Here is a 21,424-nt window from a genome sequence, read left to right as displayed (position 1 = left end):
TGCGTGTAACTTGTCAACAGCATGTGTTTGACGTTGACACAGGTAGAGAGTGTAGTTATAGCTGCATTAACGGTGTGTGTGTTGTGTGTGACTTGTCAACAGCTGGCAGCAGAGAGACTGCGCCGGGCACGCAGACAGCTCGAGCAGCCCAATGTTTTTGAAAATAATCGCAGGTTTATTAGAGGGGCGGAAGAAGAAGAGGTGACATTTTGACCGTTATTGCGATTGATTCTTTCATAGTGACCACTAGACAGCGAGGGTTTCTTTCCATTATCTTTGTTTCCCTGGTTGTACATGTTTACCTCCTGAGGTTCTGAGGGTTTCGCTCGTTCGTGTTGTTCATTTATTGACACAAGCTTTTACTGAGAACAACAACTGACATGTTGTAAAAAGCTAACATTTTAGATTTATTCAAATGCACCTGAAAGGTGGTTTGTCACCAAGAGCACTGCGGTTACTTTACCCATTTACAGGATTATGCATGAATTTCTGAGATACAAATTTCTCAGCCACTCATGCTATGGTATATGGTAAGTTGGATGTGGATTTTCAGATACTGTTTGTCATCCCTATTATTGTATTGGGTGGGGAATGGGTGTGGTGGTGATGGAATTGAATAATCAAGCGAATGTGTATACCAAGATATTAGAAAACTTGGTTTCAAGAGACTGGTCATTCAGCAGGATTATAAGATCATATTTTCTCTATGCAGGGCAGAGTTCTTTCACAAGTAAAAGAAAAGCCCCTTATTTCAATCAATGAATGCCCAATGCAAAGTATGTTCGAGTCCCATAGAGTCCAATAAACTGTCTTGCTTGCTTCAGGAACAATATGATAGCTTAAATTGAAAGTCAATAGCGTTTCTGGCAGAATCATGGTAAAGGAAGGAGATGCGTGTCTACTTTGTGACACACACAAGCGACTGTTATCAGTACAGGCAATTAAGACGTCGGCCTCCTAATCGGAAGGTCGAGGGTTCGAATCCCGGCCGCGGCCGCCTGGTGGGTTAAGTGTGGAGATTTTTCCGATCTCCCAGGTCAACTTATGTGCAGACCTGCTAGTGGCTTATCCCCCTTCGTGTGTACACGCACGCACAAGACCAAGTGCGCACGTAAAAGATCCTGTAATCCATGTCAGAGTTCGGTGGGTTATAGAAACACAAAAATACCCAGCATGCTTCCTCCGAAAGCGGCGTATGGCTGCCTAAATGGCGGGGTAAAAACGGTCATACACGTAAAATTCCACTCGTGCAAAAACACGAGTGTACGTGGGAGTTTCAGCCCACGAATGCAGAAGAAGAAGAAGAAGAAGTACAGGCAATCATGCAGCTTTTTTATGGTCTGGCATTACATACATGCAGGGAATTGGGGGCAGACCCATAATACATTTTGTGTCTACGTTTACAGTACTTTTCATCCTACTTGAGTGTGTCTTTCTCCCAAGTCTTATTGAACAAGTGGTCTTTTTCTAATGTTGGTACCCTGACTCTCATTGCATGGACTACTGACACTTTTTGAACGGGATGCTCTTTGGTGGGTTTGCCATCATGTGCTACAATTCATTGTGTCTTGATGGGATTTTCTATGTCTCTGTTCTCTCCTCGTTTCCCAAACTGCATGCAGAAATAATTGTATGAAGAGGTTTTCACCTTGGGTTGTAGGTATAGATGCTTGCAGGGATGTATTTATAGGTGTCATGCATATGGATACAGAATTGTGTGTGTAAAGGCGAGGTGCCACCAGTGGGATTGTAGGCGTTTGTGTCACTGCTTCGGACTCAACTGGTGATGCTGCATGCTGCTTGTTTAAGTGTTTGTCTTTCTACAGCTAATGTTATACACACACGTCTTCATACATTGTACTACACTACTAGTGTTACCATCTTGTTCTCAGCAATTGTTGCTACTAACATGCATAAATGTATGTATCTATGCAGAGAGGAAAAACGCTGATAAAAGTTGTGTTTTCTTCATTAATTTCCTATGGATATTAGTGGTCACGTTTTTTTTTGTAGGAGAAAAAAAAATCGGGGGGGGGGTTCAATAGTATGCCATGGTGTTCTCTTGCTAACTGGTATGGGATATCTGTGTGACTTTTGAAGTTCACGGAAAAAAATGTTCCATTTGTCTTTGTATTTGAGTAAGAAGAGTAAGTACTATTTAGAGTGCAAATTCAATGTTTGCTTACACATAAATTATTGGTAAGTTTTCATGAAGAGTTCAGCTAGGCTGGGGTGTTGACCTTTATAGAACATCTATTAGGCAATGATAATGTTGCATGACATAAAGTTATTTTAATTTTTTATGAATATTTTGTGCAATAAGGTTGTGTTTTTGGATTATGAATCTTTGCTATGTGGTATATTTACTGATTCTATTATTGGGCTGTTGTTATTTACCATTGCATCATTTTTGAGTCACTTGAGAAAAAGTGACTCTATGTAATCGGTCAGTGTTAGTCTGTCCGGCCGGCCGGCCGGCCGGCCGGCCGGCTGGCCGGCCGTAGACACCACCTTAACGTTGGACTTTTCTCGGAAACTATCAAAGCGATCCGGCTCATATTTTGTTTAGTCGTGACCTCCAATGACCTCTACACTTTAACGATGGTTTCGTTGACCTTTGACCTTTTTCAAGGTCACAGGTCAGCGTCAAAGGAAAAATTAGACATTTTATATCTTTGACAAAGTTCATCGGATGTGATTGAAACTTTGTAGGATTATTCTTTACATCAAAGTATTTACATCTGTAGCCTTTTACGAACGTTATCAGAAAAACAAGGGAGATAACTAGCCTTTTCTGTTCGGCAACACACAACTTAACGTTGGGCTTTTCTCGGAAACTATAAAAGTGACCGGGCTCAAATTTTATGTGAACGTGACACCCCGTGACCTCTACACTTTGACGTCTGCTTTGGTGACCTTTGACCTTTTTCAAGGTCACAGGTATGTCTTGAAGGAAAAAAATTGAAATATCATATCTCTGAAACTATTCATCGGATTTGATTCAAACTTTATAGGATTATTCTTTACATCAAATTATTTACATCTGTATTGTGTTGTGAATAGCAATTTCTTCCTGTCCATCTGATGCCTCATATAATATTCAGAACTGCGAAAGTGACTCGATCGAGCGTTTGCTCTTCTTGTTTTTTTATACTGTTGTCAATTTATAGAAAATATATGTTTTATCATTACATGTACTTTTCAGTTACGTACGCACACAGACACACGCATTCGCAAAGGCTTCTAGAGTGTTCAGTGTTTAGATGTTTAGTAGTAAAGCTTTCTATATTTACAGTTGTATTACAGTTATTTTTAATAGGTTTAAAGTGAGAACCATTCTCATCTCGATAAAAGTAGATCACATATCTAAATACAGCAGACAGCATTGATTCTGTTCAAGAACAATTAACAAGGAAAATTATTCCAAAATATACATAAGAAACACAGCAAAAAAAGATGAGACAAATTAGATTCAGAGAAAAGCAGGCTGCTAGGCCTAAAATCTGTGTAGACTATAGTCAACACAACCATTGACATTGTTTTACTTGTCACAGATCCAACATTTCTTTTCAAATTACAAAGAAAATTGAATGAAAAAAGGAAATAATAATCACCCGGGGCAAAAGAAGGAAAAACATTGTCTTCAAGCATACTGAGCAATAATCTTCACAATTATCTTTCGGAAAATCCACAGTTCTGGGCCTTCAATCTCAGCAAAGCCATTTTCAAATCAATTCAATTCAACACAAGTTTAACACAACACAACATAAGAATAGTGTGTGACATACCATCAATCATGCATGTTGTGTATTAAGCTGTAGAAAACGCAGCAGCAGCAGTACTGTAGTAACATGAGTGTTGTGTTAGCCCTTGAAGAAGCAGACATGGTGGGGTTGCAGTTATTGCATGAAGCATGCCTGATGTAGCTGTGCGTGTGACCCAGTCTGCCCTTTGTTTTGCCCTGTTCTGTATGGTGGTGGTGGCTGCCCGCAGTTCAAACACCAGCCGCTGTCCGTGCAGAGTGGAGACCTGCTGAACCACGACCATGACTTTGACAATGACCAGGAGGTGGTCCACAACAACGACACGTCCGGCCATCTTCACCAGGAGGAGGAGCAGGAGGAGGTGAGGAGGTGTAGGCTAGTTGTCTGTCGTTAGGATCATCTTCATTGTCGGTGTCATCTGTTGTCATCAGTTCATGCCATCATCATCGCCATGGCATACCTTACCTTACCATCTGTTGTCATCAATTCATCCCATCATCATCACCACGGCATACCTTACCTTACCATCTATTGTCATCAATTCATCCCATCATCATCACCACGGCATACCTTACCTTACCATCTATTGTCATCAATTCATCCCATCATCATCACCACGGCATACCTTACCTTACCATCTATTGTCATCAATTCATACCATCATCATCACCACAGCATACCTTACCTTACCATCTATTGTCATCAATTCATACCATCATCATCACCACAGCATACCTTACCTTACCATCTATTGTCATCAATTCATACCATCATCATCACCACAGCATACCTTACCTTACCATCTATTGTCATCAATTCATACCATCATCATCACCATGGCATGCTCTCCCTTATCTTACCTGCATCCGGTACCATACCTTATACTTACCTTACTATACTTTACCACGCCATACCATACTTTATTGCACCATACTGTCCTGCTTTACCGGATCTTTTCGTGCTGTACCTTACCTTACCAATCCTTACCTTACATTACATTACATTACCTTGTGTTTGTTTCAGCCTTTTGACTTCGGTGAGGTGTTTGTGCACCAAGCCATTCACACCATAGAGTTCTGCCTGGGCTGTATTTCACACACCGCCTCCTACCTACGCCTCTGGGCTCTCAGTCTGGCCCATGCACGTATGACCTTGCTCTTTTGTTGGGTTAGACCTCTTAGCCTTGGCTTTGAAGTAATGTTGGTTGTGGTAAAATGGCACTCTAGAAAACAGATGATTGACTGGCGGAATGCTTACTGGTCTTCTGTGTGGAAGGTTCGGGGTTTAAAATGCAGCTGCATCTGGTGGGATAAGGGTGGAGATTTTGTTTATCTCCCAGGTTAACTTATGTTCAAACCTGCTTGTGCCTTACTCCCATGTGTGGTGTGGTGTGTGTGTGTGTATGTGTGCATGTGTGTGTATATGTTTGACGTGTGTGGGTGTGTGTGTGTGTGTGTGTGTGTGTGTGTGTGTGTGTGTGTGTGCACACATCTATGTGTGAGAAAGAGAAAAAGAAGAGAGGGAGGTTCATTTTTGTCTCATTATGAGAGAAATCTATGCAAATTATAATGTTTTAGATGTATACCATGTGTGTTTAAATCTACATATGATGCCCTGTGTTTGTGCAGAGCTGTCGGAAGTGCTGTGGAGCATGGTGCTGAGGATAGGCTTCAGCTCGTCGGGTGTGGGCGGGGCTTTCATGCTGGTCATCGTCTTCATGTTCTGGGCGTGTCTCACCGTGGCCGTCCTCGTCCTCATGGAGGGGCTGTCCGCGTTCCTCCACGCCCTGCGTCTCCACTGGTCAGTTTTACACCTTCTTCTTATACAGTGGAACCCAAATTTAGACCACCTCCCTTTTAAGACCTTGTTTCCTCAGACTTTCTGTTCAGAACCTTTGTAAATTTACCCCCATTTTAAGACCCCCTCCTTTTTTTCGGCCTGATTTTCTCACAGTTTTGGAGGTCTTGAAAGGGGGGTTCCACTGTAGTCAGAGGTTTATTGATAAGGGCCCCCTCCCCCCCCCCCCCCCCCCTAAAAATAAAAAAAAAGATATTTGTTTCAGAGTACAAGGCACACACAAAATTAGGGTCAGTAGAGCAGTTCCCTTATTTTTTTTATTTTTTTTCAAAGGCGCATGTGGCTTTATTTTTGACGGAAATAGTGTGAGCTGTGTCCCCTGGATATTGGAGAAGAGTAAATTTCCTTGTAAAGTCTGCAAATCAACTTTCGTCATTTTTCATTAATTTGTTGTTCTTTAAGGGGAGGTGGGCCAGTGCACTACCTCTTTTTTAATTTTGAATGTTTTATTGTGTCTGAATGTTATTTTATGAAAGAAATGAACAAATGATGACAAAGAATAGTCACTTTTTGTATTTTCGGTTGCTGGTTTTGGTTTTACGCGACAAAAACAGTCAAAATACAGACAAAAGTGAAGTACAGGAGATACACGGATTTTCATCAGATGTGATTGTCACACTTCTAATTATTGTTTTATTTTATCCTTCTGGGTATGCTCTAGGGGATTACGAAGCAGATCTTGTTTATTATATTTATATTTGGAGTTAGGAACACTTCTTTGTTACAACTGTCAAACTTTAGGGTAACGCTTGCGAAATTATTTTTTGAAATAATCTGGATATGACTATAATAAAATTTCAGCAAAATCCCTTCGTAATCATCCCCCAGAATGTTATATTCTGCACAAACTACAAAAGAAAATATTGCTCTAGCTAAATTACAGCCAGAGAAATCGCGTAACCCAAGACGTAACCGTAGGCAAAATGGCTGAACTGAGAAAAATGTATTTTTTACAAGTAAAATGACTATTTCTAAGAATACTCACCTCAATTTAACTAATAGGAGTTACCTTACTTACGAGTGCTAGACTGAGAAGCGTCCTATGTTACCAGTACTAGACTGTAAACAAGGTCGCTAACTCTAGATTTCCGTCGGTATACCATTTAGGGGAGTAGTCTCCCTTTGTCGGTAGTACCTCTCTGCGCATGTGCCAATGCCCATAATCCCCAGTTTCAATTCGAAGCTATTAAGTCAATAGCGGGGTTGGTGGGAGGGTCTCTGGTTAAATTGAGGTGAGTATTCTTAGAAATAGTCATTTTACTTGTAAAAAATACATATTTCTTTCGAATACATCACCTCAATTTAACTAATAGGAGAATAGATAACAGGCTGGAGGGTTGACTTTCGATCGGTAATCTAGTGTCACCTCACCCGACTCAGCCCATTTTTCCGGAATCCCCCCTGTAAAATCGGGGGAAGAAAAGGATAGATCATCGGACTGAGAAGCAAGAAATCCTGAGTCGGGCGAGTGGCAAGTTGCATTGTTGCCACTGTGTCAACTTGCTCCAGAAAGGGACAATCGAAAGAAAGTCCCACCTGTCAATGTAGAGCTGGTTTCTACTCGATGGTCGTTACTATTCCTCTGATCACTTGTCTTTATCAAAGTTGGGTTATGGTTATGACTTGCCATTATGCGCCTTGAGCGACCCAACTCCCCAGCAACGTAAAGTTCTGCAGGTGGATCAGGTGAACGACCTAAAAGATGAGGAATGGTCAGAGATAACAATTCCTCTAATACCTTGAACTTATCACCAAGGTGCGTCTCTGCGACTGATCCTCCATTTAAGGGAGATTGACAGTTTCCAGAGATCCTGTAGAATTCTGGTCTGAGGCACCACTTTCCATGGCAAACAATTGTGCCAGTCGCATGAATGAATATATATATCCTCTCTGAATTTACCTCTCTAATGAGGATGGTAGGCACAGATACCAGTGTAAATTCAGGCTGACTTAGCTGTTCCTCCTGCGTGACAGGAAGTAAGCGCAAGTGCGCTCAGCAGTACGGTCACTGTCTGCACCTTTCCTGTGCCTATCTCAACGCATGTGGGGGCTATAAGCCTACCCTTAATGGTTAAAGGTACCATTTGTCCTAGAATAGCAAGTGAAAGACAGCCAGCTGTATTGCCTTTACCCAAGGGGAAAACCTGCTTCTTACTTTGAAATTCCACACTTATAGCGTGAGGGGGTCCCCAGTGACCATGGGCATCTCTGAGCCCTTATTGGCTGAATGACCGCTCTTGTCTTACTCAAGAGGGTGCCATGCCTGGCATGCAACTCACTGAGAGGTCCCATTTGTGATTTCAGCAGGACCGTTTTCTGGCTTGATCAGCCAGGTCCTTGATCTAGGTTTTCTGTAAACATGGTTGTAGGTGGCATCTGCTGGGTTGTCTGCCCAGCATAGGTTTTGTGGGTTCTGGGACACTCCAGATTTCTGTAGAGCTCACAAGTTCTTAGATGACTATGCAGTGATGTTCTCCGGCCTATGGCCGAAGGTGCACTATCTTGGGCTGATGCAAAGTTCTGCCCCCTGGTAGTTGAACCAGAGACTATAGAGTATACAGAGACGCTTCATCCTTCTTTGCGCTGCGGTGCGAAAGTGAGACCGGCCAGCCAGCGCGCGGGAAAAGAGCCACTCCCTGCCGCACAAGGAAGTTCGCGTATAGTGGCTGCTGTCGGCTGTGTTTATATCACGTTTATATTAACATACTGTCTGTTCTGTCCGGCTGACAGTGCTGCAAAAAGTAACTGAACGAAAAAATATGTTTGTTTGTGAACATCCTTTTTAAATGACCATAAAAACACCGCAGAAAATGGTGTAGATTAAAATTAAATCAAATTTACTTAGGCGGCAATACCCGCTGCATCGCTGTAGTTATGCAAACATGATTCAAGTCAGTGTCTTTTCACGAACTAACCGTCGTTATTTTTGTGTGTTTTAGTCAAATACAAATACATACTGTATACATGGTCACTTAAGCCTGAGAAAATATGTCAGGAATAAATCGTTAACGAAATAGTTCCCGGTCAAATCGGTAACTAAGGCATTTAGTCAACTTGGCGTCGTCCCAGCACCTCTAAAGTGAAATGGGTAGTCAATTGCACGGTGCTAAGAAATTATCATGAAAGGAAAACTGTAAAATACAGCAACTTAAACAACATTATTGTGACCTAGCTGACTTTAATTAAAGAATCTTGATCGATCGATGATTGTCTTATTTCTTATCGGTTGCTTCTTTCTTGTTCAGAAAGCTCTCTCTCTCTCTCTCTCTCTCTCTCTCTCTCTCTCTCTCTCTCTCTCTCTCTCTCTCTTTCTCTCTCTCTCTCTCTCTCTTTTTTTTTTCCTAGTCATAGTTATAGTAAAATAGTTTAGTCCCTCTTTAGGGCGAGGGCCAGATGCAAAAAAGCATATCTATGCTTATTCTTGTCACCCTCGAAAAATAAAGATTTGTCATTGTCATTGTCGTTGTCATTCAGTGTCTCTCTCTCTCTCTCTCTCTCTCTCTCTCTCTCTCTCTCTCTCTCTCTCTCTCTCTCTCTCTCTCTCTCTCTCTCTCTCTCTCTCTCTCTCTCTCTCTCTCTCTCTCACTCTCTCTCTCACTCTCTCTCTCTTTCTCACTCTCTCTCTCTCTCTCTCTCTCTCTCTCTCTCTCTCTCTCTCTCTCTCTCTCTCTCTGAGTCAGTTACACACACACACACACACACACACACTGACACACACACACACACGCACGCACGCACACAGACACACGCACACACACACATACACACACACACACACACACACACACACACACACACACGCACATGAATTGAGATGAATTAACGAGGTACGGACCGACTGGATGACACTTTGAACAGCGGCATCGTCACAAGTATTCTAGTTTGAGAAGTTTTTGACTTTTGCGCTTGGACGAAGAATAGAATCAATTGTTCAGTTGTCCTTCAAAAAAAAATTAAGCCTGATGTTAATTAAACAACTGCGCAATCACATTGTTGAGCTTGTGTACAGTGTGTGTTTTCTCTGTTCTGGTAGAATACACGCAGTTCGACGCTACACTTTTTACTGATTTTCCGACATTTAACGAGAGAAAAAAAAACAAAAAAACAATCCTCACTTGCTCTCTTCCTCAGGAAATTTGAACATCCTGAAGCCTTTGGCATGTGAGTTTGAGCAATTGATGGCCAAAGACCATGCCCCGCTGTGTTTTCTTTTTGGTGCGGCCATGGTTGTGCTGCACGATATCGCTACTGCTGTGGAAAGGGAAAGTAGGTTTTTACATGTTTCCGCGTGGTGGCGCCACAGGGCTTCCTGTTTCAATTTTCAGCGCCGAATGAAGCGTCTCTGTGTACTCTACAGTCTCTGGTTGAACTCACAAAGATGTCTTATGTTGTTATCTCAGTAGTACTTCTGCCTAGTAGATCACCCAAGTCCATATCTGGATTTTCAGTAGGCGTGGCTGCGGGCGGCAAGTGTTGCATTGTCTGACCAGCATAGCTTTGTGAGCTCTGGGGCACTTCAGCTGTTTGTGGAGCTGAGCTCTAGGGTGACTATGCAGAGTTGTTTTCAGGCCCCTGCCTGAGGCAGGAGGTGTACTCTCTTGGTCTGATGCATAGTTCTGACTTGACACAAAGGTCTTAGTCAGCACCCGAGTTGCCACGTTTCTTGCCCAAAAAACGACGCGTAGCCGTAGACTGGGAGTGAGTGAGATAGGCTGGTGTGGTATTCCTGGCTCCAGCTAGGATCTCACTGTGTCTCTACCTCAGGCTCTTCGAGCGAGGGAGAAAAGGCTGGTGTGGTATTCCTGGCTCCAGCTAGGATCTCACTGTGTCTCTACCTCAAGCTCTTAGAGTGACACAACTTATACTCACCCAATAACCTTGTGTCACCGTAGACTGGGAGCGAGGGAGATAGCCTTGTGTGGTATTCCTAGCTCCTGCTAGGATCTCACTGTGTCTCTTTCCTCCAGCTCCTTTAGCTTTTGAGTCCAGGCATCTGAGAGTCTACATATGGATGGGATGGACACATTCACCCACTGTCAAAGGTATTGCCGCACTCATTATGCCTTTCGGGGGAGGAATACCTCTAGGTCTTATCTCTGTGGTCCAGGGATCTTAGAGCGCCAGTTGTAAGAGGCAAACAAAGCTTGTCCAATTCAAGGTTCGGTTGGAAGGGGTGGCTGAGCCTTCCCAAATCCAAGTGTGTCTGTGGCCGTACCCAATACCCCTAAAGGTAGAGGAAGCTCTTCTTGTTCCAGGAAAATTTGACTCAATGATGGAGGGACGTATGGTTTACCCAGTCCAAGATGTCTGGCAGCACTAATCAATCCGCATGGGCTGAGAGGTCCTCCTTGATCTATGAAATCTGGCCCATGGATCTCATAGTGCGGATGGCTGGCCAGACCTCAGACTATCTCTCAGTGTCCTTTCTGGAAAGTCCATGGAAAAACGGGCGGAGTCACCTCGGGAGACATTCCCTCTTTAGTCAAGTCTGTCCGTCTCTGAAGCATGACGTAGGTTGAGTGCTGTCCCTGTTGAAGGGTTTTGCCTTGACTTGGTTTGTTTGTTTGCTTAACGCCCAGCCGACCACGAAGCGCCATATCAGGGCGGTTCTTGACTTGGTCCAAGGAAGATAACCATGAGGTTTTGTAGCCTAAGGACTGCCTGACCCTGGGGTAGGTTGTCTTCCAAAAGCTGCTGATCATCTCAGGGGCACCTGCCCAGTGATCTTAAACGGCCCATCCCTTCTCTAGGACGTCTACTGTCGTCTCTCCTGTTGATGCTTCTGCCAGAGTTGTTACCATTATCAGTCGAGATGTGACCTGTTACAGGTGTCGGACATCCTCTGTTGAGTGTCGACTGTACAATCTGACATTTCTATCATCATCCCCTGGCTGATGCGGGTGTCAGATGACATTCAGGAAGAAGGGGCAACTCTTACAAGTTGTTACGCTGGGTCCGTCCACAGGTCATGAAAGCAATCTGTACTTGACGTTCTCAGAGCACTTCTTCCCCCGTCTCTGCGTTATCTCCAACAGCTCCCCGCCTTGTGATGTAGCCTGAACATGCTCACCCGTGTTGCCCGACGCTTGTATGGCAAGATTCTTGGGCCTGTTACCCTGTTGAACAAGCTCCACTCCAAGTGTGAGTGATCTTCAGAGTCGTTTCCTCAGGCAAATGTCTTGAGACACTTTGATTCCTCTTATCTTGGTACGCAGTGTCTGTCTTGTAGCTGTGTATCCGAAGGAGACATCTAGAGACCTCAAGAGCTTACAGTATGCATGGAAACTGATGTGACTACCATACCCTGTTCAGTTGTCCACCGCTGTTTGACTGGTGATCTGTATGCAGATTGCAGGTGCCATCTTGTTACTGGTAGGGCGGCTCCCCGGTGTGAAGGTTGTAGCCTCTAACCATTAGCTCTCCATTCCATGTGATGAAGATAACTAGGAGGCTCTATGCATTCTCCTCACACTCCCAGACTTCTGTGTAGCCGGGCACTGCTGAATATGGTCAGGCGTGAAGTGTTGGTCTAGTTCCAAGAGCGTTAAACATTAGGTCTTCCTCAGTCCGTCAGGAGGTGGTAGACAGGCAATGGGGGGCGGGAGCTGTCCTTCCGGTGCTGAAGCATCGCTACAGGCAGTTTGCAGCACTGAATACTGGTAGTCAAAATGCATGAAGCCACCATCATGATGGGGAACCCTGGCAAAGATAGTGGTGGGAGGGGCCCAGTCCTGTCAACAGCCGTGTTTCGGGGTCACCTCAAGGGAGAGGTTGCAGACGAGGCTGTAGCTACCTCAGGGAGATTCTACTCATGTTACGCCCAGTGGACGTCTTGCCTGACAGCTGGAGGGTCTGTCATTAGCTGTCGCAACGATCCTGGGAGTTATCAGGGCGAAAAGGAAGCCTGTCTCTTCCTGTGCTTACTGGAGGTATTCCCCCAGAGCGCCCGACATTGTCTGTTTGGTAATGTCTACGTATATATAAATACATGTCAATATGACTTAATTCCCCCTCGTACTGATAACGGCATGGTTGTGCCAAGAGTTTATCCAGTACCTTTCTCATGAGAGTAGCCGCTCTGTCTAGGAGGCATAGTTAATTGTGTGTTGTAACAACATTCGTTTAGCAAATATGTTATATTTTCCATAATATGAAATGATAAACATTGTATCCCTTGTATGAACCTGACTAGAGCCAGTGTTATTTAAGGGCGGCCTCTTATTGTTAGGTCCTGTTGTCTACTTCTGAGAACCTAGTCGTAGGATTAGTTGACAACAGTAGAGATGTGGCCTTGTTAAAGGTCAGAGGCTTAGGTTTTGCCTACGAACCAGGAATAAGTAGAGGCATGACAACATTATAGGAAGCTCACCTGTGAGTATTATTCAGAGCCTTGCTCGATCTTGCATGTTGTGAAAACTCAGCTGAGTGTAATACTCATGTGTTAACAACCAAGTTTATTCATGCCCCTAAGGCATGGTTTCAACTGTATATTATTGATAACATGTCATTCAAGTGTAATGTACATCAATTGTGCACTGGAACAGAACATAAGTATATATGTGTGCCTGTTCTAATTGAATTTGAAGAGCTGTCTCCTGGCACTGTGGTATCAACAGATTTTAGCTGAGTGTAAATCTCAAAGTGTAAACACTTGAGTTTAACCATAAGTTAAATCTTTTACCACTCAGATAGCTGATTTAAACACTCCATGAAAATGGAATTTGTAACATCAACTGACTTCTTTGATACCCTCTGCCAAGAAAAAAGGATTATATCCCAATAAAGATGTCCCATCTGTGTTTGCATACACTTTAATTCTTCCTTGTCAATTTAAAAAAAAAAAAAAATTTTTTTTAAATATATATTTACTGTATATATATATAATGTGTATGTATGCACGCATACAAGTTTACAAGTTAATCAAGTTAAGTTGGCAAGGAAAGTATTCTTTATCCAATTTGAAGAAGTACCACCACGTGGTCTCTGTGAGTCCACCATGATCATCTGATAAAAATACCAAAACCATAATCTGCCAACCGCAGAAAACATCGTTTCCCAGAAACATAGGAGAGAGAATTACTTGCCTTTCTCTGAGAGTAAAGGAAGTTCCCTCCGTAATATTCCCGGAGGCGCATGTCTCAATCTCAGTGTTTGGTTTTCTTTCCAAGCGGGCGAGGTTTGTTGTTATTCTTCGATACAACCCGCTTTCAGTTCTATCAGCGTTCAAGCGTACTGCGGTCCGTATCTACGCTGCCCGCAAAAGTCATCGCAGTTTGTAATGACCGAAGTATTCATACGCCGTATGTAACATTCGCGGGCGCTCTGTGCCTTCAGTTCAATCAGCGTTCAAGCGTACTGCGTTCCGTATCTACGCTGCCCGCAAGAGTCATCGCAGTTTGTAATGACAGAAGTATTCATACGCCGTATGTAACCTTCGCGGGCGCTCGGTACTTTGTACGCCTAAAAATTCGGATCAGAAATGCGCTTCCGGTCGGGATAACGCACCTGGTAAACCTCGCTGTAGTCGATAAAAAGCTGTTAAAACGCAAAAAACTTCTGGGTAATTTCGAAGTTGAAGGTCTTGTTCGTATTCCTACATTGATGTGTAGGGTGACCTGCCGTTGCTTTCCATTGAAAGCGGCAAGGTAAGTTATCGTTCGCGGAGTTCTATTGCGCCAATGAAACCGGTCCAACCGCTGTAAATATCTGTTCGACATTCGTAACGACTGAGTAAAGAATAGTTGTCGTTCAATTGCATGTTCACTAGTTTTAAAAGACAAGTAACGGAGCCTGTTAGGCTCTGTGTGTCAACAAGGTATCATTGATGATTGAAGTACCTTCTACTTATGACCAAGTAACTTTGTTACATTTTTAAGCCGTTTCACTTTCATTTTCACGGTTCGTTACGTTGTTCAACGTGAAGAATCATTGAATGTATACGGGCGTAGTAATCGCCCTTAAAAAGGAAAGCCCAAACCGTGATTGAAGGTGAAAGTTGTAGTTCCTGTGAAGGAAGTCTTCTTAGACGGGAAAGGTCTAAATACACGTCTAGCTCCCCGTAGCAAGAAATTGAAACTGGGGATTAAATTACATATTATTACCCAACTCACATATAGCAATTAACTCTAGTTCAGTGCTGGTAACGCTGTACACGTTCCCCTTGGTAACAAGGGAGACCACCCTAAAAAAGAGTGATCCATCCCATAATATCAGACCGATGTCCGGTCCAACATCCGTATGCGTGCGCATACGCCGCCATTTGTATCATTCTCTCTCAGCGGTTCAACTGGGTAGGACGCTCCTGATGTACGCTCCTGCTGTCTTCAGCTTTTCGCCAGAGTCTTTTGCTTTGGCTTCTCCCCTTGGTCGCCGCCTTACTTTACACCTGTACCTATGCTGTGTGGTGAGATCTTTCCGATTTTGTGTAACTTTAGCGACGTTTTCGTCGCTCGTTTGTACTTGTGAAATTTTTCTGAAATTGTTTCTGTGAAATTTTTCGTGAGTTGTTTGCTATGGCGGAGGCTGCGCTTGTTGATAGCGCTTAACGGAAGCCTAGTTCGAGGCAGGTAGCTGACGTTACGCCTCCGAAAGGGAGCTCAAGGAGAGATAAGGGCGCAGGGAAGTCCGCGTCTGTGTCTCTGAGTCAACTTCTGTTAAGTCTCCCGTGTTAGCAGACGTACAAACAATCTTCCGGTCAGACTTGTTTACTTTCTGACAAGAGTAGTCGTTCTGGTGTAGCTTCTTCTGCTTCTGTTTCGCCTGGCTGCCCTGGGTTAGCGCCAGCCGACGTTGCTTCTTTATTGTTGACGCTGAGCTCTCAAGTTTTCGTCATTAGCGTCTGGATTTTCTTCCACTCGGGAGGAATTGTGTGCGCTTCCGGCGGGTGTTTCTGATGTTTTCTTTCCTTAGCCAAGATCCGGCGGTCGCCTGCAGTTCCGGCTTCGGCTTCCGCTTAGCCTTCGGCGACTGTGACTCGGGCGGATGCCATGCTTCGCAGGATGGAGGTACCGTCTTGGTGTCTCTCCCGATGTGACACCAGTACAAGGTATGTCTACACCGCTTGCCGGTGTGCGAGCTCAGGGGGCTCTCTCGTGCGTTGGAGGCCGTGAGAGTTCTTATGAGCAGCGAAAGGACGAACGCCTCCGTACGTCTCTTAATGAGAATATCGGGGACCGTTTTAGTCCTCTTCCGCCCAGGGGGCAGGAAGTGGTCGGTTCTGCCGACGATAAACTGTCTGATGTTCTGCCTCCTGGCTCTGAGCTTGATCTCGAGTCGGAGGGTAGGGCGGATGACGGGGATGCCTCAGTGGTAGAGGATTCCCAGCCTCGAGAGACGGACCGCGGGTGTCCGTCTGTAGGTCAACCTCCTGCGTCTGGTTTCCAGCAGGGCGGTGTGACTGAATAGGCCGCGGTGGCCTACCTGACTCGATGGCGAGCAGGAAGGCTAACGACACCCAGCTTTCTTGCCGTTTTAGTTGTCCAGCGCAGTGACGTGGGCTAACGGAAATGGCATTTAAGTTATTGGTGACTCTGGGGCTGACCATGGGTGTCATTCTAGGGTCACCTACCTGACTACGATGGCGAGCAGGAAGGTTAACGAGGGTGCGTTCATGGGATGGATGACACCCAGCTTAACTTGCCGTTCAAGTTGTCCAGCGCAGTGACGTGGTCGGCGGAAAACGGCATTTAAGTTTTGACCGGAAGGGGTGGTTGAGAGCAGGGCGTAACTGACTCCACCTCTTTCCGGTTTCGAGTTCTGGAAGTTCGGAGGAACAGGATGTTCTCTTCAGCTTTCGGGGATCGTTGTCCATTGCCCTGGAGTTGGCATATGGCCACGTGTAGCCGGGTTCTCCGGTGAAAGTGGTGTACGTTCGCGCGAGGAATGTAGCACGCATTTTCGTGGCTGGGCAACGTAAGCTTCCGCCCTGGGGGCAGGAAGTTGTTGGGCTGGGTGATTCTTGGATTGGCCATGCGAGTCTCTCTGGGGGTCACCTTCCTAACTTTGATACCGAGTAGGAAGGTGATGTTTGGAGAGGTGTCCACGGTGGTGGATGTCACCCAGCTTAGCTTGCCGTTCAAGGTGTCCAGCGCAGTGATGTGCGCAGTGATAAACGGCATTTAGGTCTTGACAGGAAGGAGTGGCTGAGGAATATTTTTGCCTCGTCCACCCCTGCCTTTGTTCGACGACTTCCGGAGTTCGGAGGAACAGTAGGTTCACTTCCGCGGCCGGGAATCGTCGTTCATTGCCCTGAAGATGGCATATTTCTTGTAGTTTTGACTTCCGCTTCCTCCTGGGGGGGCAGGAAGCGAGCAGTAAGGCTGGTTCCTTGTTGGATAATTTGAGTCAAACAGGAAGGCAGCTTCCGGATTGCACGGTTGTGCTTGACGGCTGTTCAGATGCAGGTGCTTCCGCATTAACGATTAGCACCGTATTCAGGTTCCATTTCAAGTTAGCAAGGGCAGTGGCGCTCGCAGCTGTAATGGGTCGAGGTTCTATGGAATCTTCCGGTGTGTTTCTATACAACCGGTTGGTTCTCATGTTTACTTATCCACGGCCGGTTTCGCTTCCGCTTTTGCGGCTGCATCTTCCGGTTACAGGATGGGACAGCCTTCTACTGTTAACACTGCGTTGGTAGTCGGCACTTTTCAGCTTTTAGCTTCCGGTTCCGTTACTGCGGTTCCTTTGCTGTTATACAGGCTGTATCCACTTCCCCTTCCAGTCTTCCAGCTGGCATGGGACAGGTGGATGGAGATCTGGTCATGGAATTCTGGCGTTTGAAATTTTCTGTTTTTCGAAAATTTTCCGATGTTGGCAAGTTTAGCCTTATCGGGATGGGTGACTGGGTCTCATCATTTCGATGTTCATGATAATGCTTTTGAACAGGAGGGAGGCTCTTACTTCACTTGTGTCGCTGTTCGCGGCAGTTCGTAGTTGTTTTGAGCTTTCCGAGGAGAATCTTTGAGTGTCTAGCCCTTAGATCCTCCGTCGGGATCCTTTGTGCTTGTGGAAGTTTTCACAAGCGAGTCTTCTTTGTCACCACTTGGCTCTTCCTTGGTGGACAACGTGTGACCTGTGGCGAGGGTGCTTTGGCTTGTGTTGCACGCTCAAGTAGCGTGTCACTCACGGAGCGCTTTCTGTAGGCTTCGGTTAATGCCAAGCCTAAGAACTTAGGTTCTCTTTTTGCGTTCTACGGAACCGCCCTCGGGTTTGGCAAACATCCATTGGGTTTTTGATAGCAAGGAGAAACTGTCTGTAAGATCAAGGTCTCCTAGCTCGGGTAGATTGTCTCATCTTTTCTTTTTGATGGGCTCTTTTGTACTTGTTTTTATTTTCTCTCGCCTGGGCGGTTACGTTCTGTATGGCTATCTTTGTGGTCCTACAGGACGCAGATACAAAGGATGTTGCTTTGCCTCCTTTTACCTAGGAGTAAGCCTCTGCCTTCAAAGTTTTGTTCTTTTGGCATGACTTTAATCTCTTTCTCGTTTGGAAGTTTTCTCTTTGAATCCGCTGCTATGCACGCGGGGTTTTTCCTTCTAAGAGAAGCTCATGGTAAAAGGGAAAGCGTTAGGCAGGCCTTGGCGGTTTGTTTGTTTCCAAACGAAAAGCTTCAGGCTGGCTGTTGTCTATTTTAGCTTTGGCTCGATACCCTCGCTTTCACAGGGCTCTTTCTTAGATCTGTTCGGCGACCTTTTGGTCTCACAGACGGGTCTTTGCAATCTTGGTTCCCAGCCCTCTTAAGGCTGGCAAGAAGGCATCTTTGCTTTCTCACATTCGGTTTACACGGATGTCTACTGTAGGGGTATCCTTGAAATTCTCAGGGGCTTCCGCCTCGACTCTGGATTTGGTTCAGAGTCTCTATAGGGTTTTTGTGTTTTGTTCACTTGCCACTTTGACTGGCTTGGTTCAAAGTGCTTTTTTCTTACGGAAAGAACTCCTCTTCTTTCTGTTTATTGCAGGTGGCTATCCACCTTTCTTTTTGGGTTTCCGTGTTGTCTTCCATGTCTTTTTTTTTTTAAGACTTTATGAGTTTTCGGTCACGTTGTTACGGCTTGGTGCAGCTTGGCTTTACCCTTTTTTCAAGGCTAGCCTGGCGATTTATCACGGAAAACGGCTAAGCTTACTCTAGTAGCTTCTGTGAGAAGTGGGAGTAAGCGTGCTTGCTGGCTATTTTGAATAAAGACAGCTCTTTTAAGAAAGTCTGATCTATGACTTGTGGGTTTTCTTTGTAATTTTCTGGCATTTGAGCGGAAAATAGGGAAAACCAGCTTCGTATTGCATTCTCAATTCATGAAGTGAGAGTTGGGCTCCTTTAGAGTCGCGTTTAGCCAATTAAACTTTTCGAGGTTCGAAGATTTTTCTGACTCGCACGGATCTTGTTAGATTAGTGAATCAAAGGTCACTTTCCTTATCTTTCATCTCGGTCGTGATTGAACCTCGGCATTTAAGCGGTAATGGGGGCAACCAGCTTCCAATTGCACTTTCTTTTCTTGAAGCATGAGTTTGGTTCCTTTAGAGTCACGTTTAGCCAGTTTAACTTTTCGAGTTTCGAGTATTTTTCTGTCTTTCACGGATCTTGTTAGATCATTGAATCAAAGGGCATTTGCCTTATCTTTCATCTCCGTCGTGGTTTAACCTTGAACGGTTGAAAACGACGTTAAACACTGAGTTATGGAGGGAAGAAGGTCTATCTACTCTGGTAGAGGTATGACGTTTTGTAGTCAACCTTACCTAGATGGACTGCTACACTGGATTCTTGCTCCTGGGGAGCTTGATGTGGTTATTTGTCCGGTGAGGACGCTCAGAAGGTACCTGTCACGGACTCGGCATTTGGTCAGAAAGTCAGAAGCTTTTATGATATCGCTTAACACAGCAGGTGTAAGGATATTGCGAAAGGGACTTTAACCAAGTGAGTCTCCATGTTGATCACACAGAGGTTTACCTGTTGACATTCACAGTCTGGAGATGTTAGGGCAGTTTTGCCTTTCTCTATAGCTAGAACGTTTGAGGCAAGGGCATGGGCCTCCTCTTTGGCAGTCCTCCGGTCGGGCCTTTTTGGCTGAAGTACTGGAGTCGGCTTACTGGTGGTCTGAGGAGGTTTTTATTAACTTCTACCTCAGAGGCGTCTTGTTACAGGACGGCAGTTCCGCGTTACCGGTTGTGGTAGTCGCAGGACAGGTTCTATTATCGTAATTTTCGCTATATACCCGCCACCTATAGTAGCAATCTGCTATATGTGAGTTGGGTAATAATATGTAATTTAATCCAAAATTTTAATAATAAATTTTCATTTAATTAATATACTTACCCAACTCACATCGTTTAAACCCTCCCGCCTCCCCGCTGTGGTGGTATTGGGTTCTAAAAAAGTAGTGAGTTGGGCTTCGTTCGAATGATACAAATGGCGGCGTATGCGCACGCATACGGATGTTGGACCGGACATCGGTCTGATATTATGGGATGGATCACTCTTTTTTAGGGTGGTCTCCCTTGTTACCAAGGGGAACGTGTACAGCGTTACCAGCACTGAACTAGAGTTAATTGCTATATGTGAGTTGGGTAAGTATATTAATTAAATGAAAATTTATTATTAAAATTTTGGATTATGGGCATTGGCACATGCGCAGAGAGGTACTACCGACAAAGGGAGACTACTCCCCTAAATGGTATACCGACGGAAATCTAGAGTTAGCGACCTTGTTTACAGTCTAGTACTGGTAACATAGGACGCTTCTCAGTCTAGCACTCGTAAGTAAGGTAACTCCTATTAGTTAAATTGAGGTGATGTATTCGAAAGAAATACGACATTGAAGATTGAACACCACAGAAACACTATTGAAACAGACACACAAGGACAAAACTGTGTTATGAATGAACAGCTTAGTTTATTTGAATTGCAAACTACTTAGCCTTTAGCACGCCAGCAGCGAATTTATGCGTCCATCCCTTCTTTCCCTCTGTCAACCAGCATGGGGATACTGCCCCAGCGCTAAACGTGTATCAATGACCCGATTCTCGTTTGTATAAATCTTGCATGCGAGAATAAAGGTATTTTTAACGGTAACTTACTTGAGCCAGAACGAGACTTATTTCCTTCCGTTATCTCGTCGATTTGTTAGTTTCCTCGAAGATTTCTGCTTTTGTTTTTACATCGATACAGTACTTTGGTGCTTCGACAAGCAAGATGGAGGATGATGAGTTTGAAACTTTCGTTTGAGTTGTTTTTTGACAACAAATCGTACGTGGAATCTGAACGATTTACTGAAGAAGCTCTTCGCACTGAACTGTGTATCGCGGTGAAGAAAATGACACAGTTCGTCAAGACAGTGACGGAATTTACGAAAGTGCAGATTGATACAAACAGTTGCTGATCCAGTTTCGTTCGGGAAATGGCAGGCCCAGCAAACATTACCGATAATCTGACTGATGTTGGATACTTTCTCCTGTTTTTGTTTTTTTGCGTAGCAAATGCTCAACTTGCTTGTCGAGGAGATACTGCACAGAAACTGACTCAAATTCAGCGCAAAGCAAGCCCGTGCCGAGACGTAAAAAGTGTGCTGCATGGCGTGTTCGGAAATGGCGACCTGTGGATCTGCGTGGAGATCAAAGCTTTCCTCTGTATCGGAAACACCGACAGAATCCAAACTTTGGCCTAGTACCAGCGGAACTACTTGTTGTTGCTAACCGAACTAATAAAGACATTGTCCTCTTTCTTATTTCGAGCCGTTGTTATCGTATCAAAGGTTGTTTCTCAAGGAAAAATTCGCTTTCGGTTGTCACCGATCGTTTGATGTGTAACCAGGATG

At 44.6% G+C, this 21,424-nt stretch overlaps 1 protein-coding gene across 5 annotated transcripts in view; it reads left to right on the top strand.

The window, feature by feature from the left end:
* Positions 1–21,424, top strand: part of LOC138947680 (V-type proton ATPase 116 kDa subunit a 1-like) — a 54,057-nt gene that overhangs the window by 27,965 nt on the left and 4,668 nt on the right. For 3 of the 5 annotated variants that reach the window (XM_070319211.1, XM_070319209.1, XM_070319208.1), the window contains 4 exons: positions 103–201; positions 3,994–4,125; positions 4,788–4,908; positions 5,393–5,564. In XM_070319211.1, coding sequence (XP_070175312.1) covers positions 103–201; positions 3,994–4,125; positions 4,788–4,908; positions 5,393–5,564 — 524 coding nt within the window. The remainder of the gene's footprint in view (positions 1–102; positions 202–3,993; positions 4,126–4,787; positions 4,909–5,392; positions 5,565–21,424) is intronic. The other 2 variants (XM_070319212.1, XM_070319210.1) reach the window with 2 other exon arrangements.

This window comes from Littorina saxatilis, linkage group LG14, assembly GCF_037325665.1.
Source record: "Littorina saxatilis isolate snail1 linkage group LG14, US_GU_Lsax_2.0, whole genome shotgun sequence".
NCBI lineage: Eukaryota > Metazoa > Mollusca > Gastropoda > Littorinimorpha > Littorinidae > Littorina > Littorina saxatilis.
The sequence above is the reverse complement of the archived record's forward strand: the minus strand, read 5'-3'. Positions and strand labels throughout refer to the sequence as shown.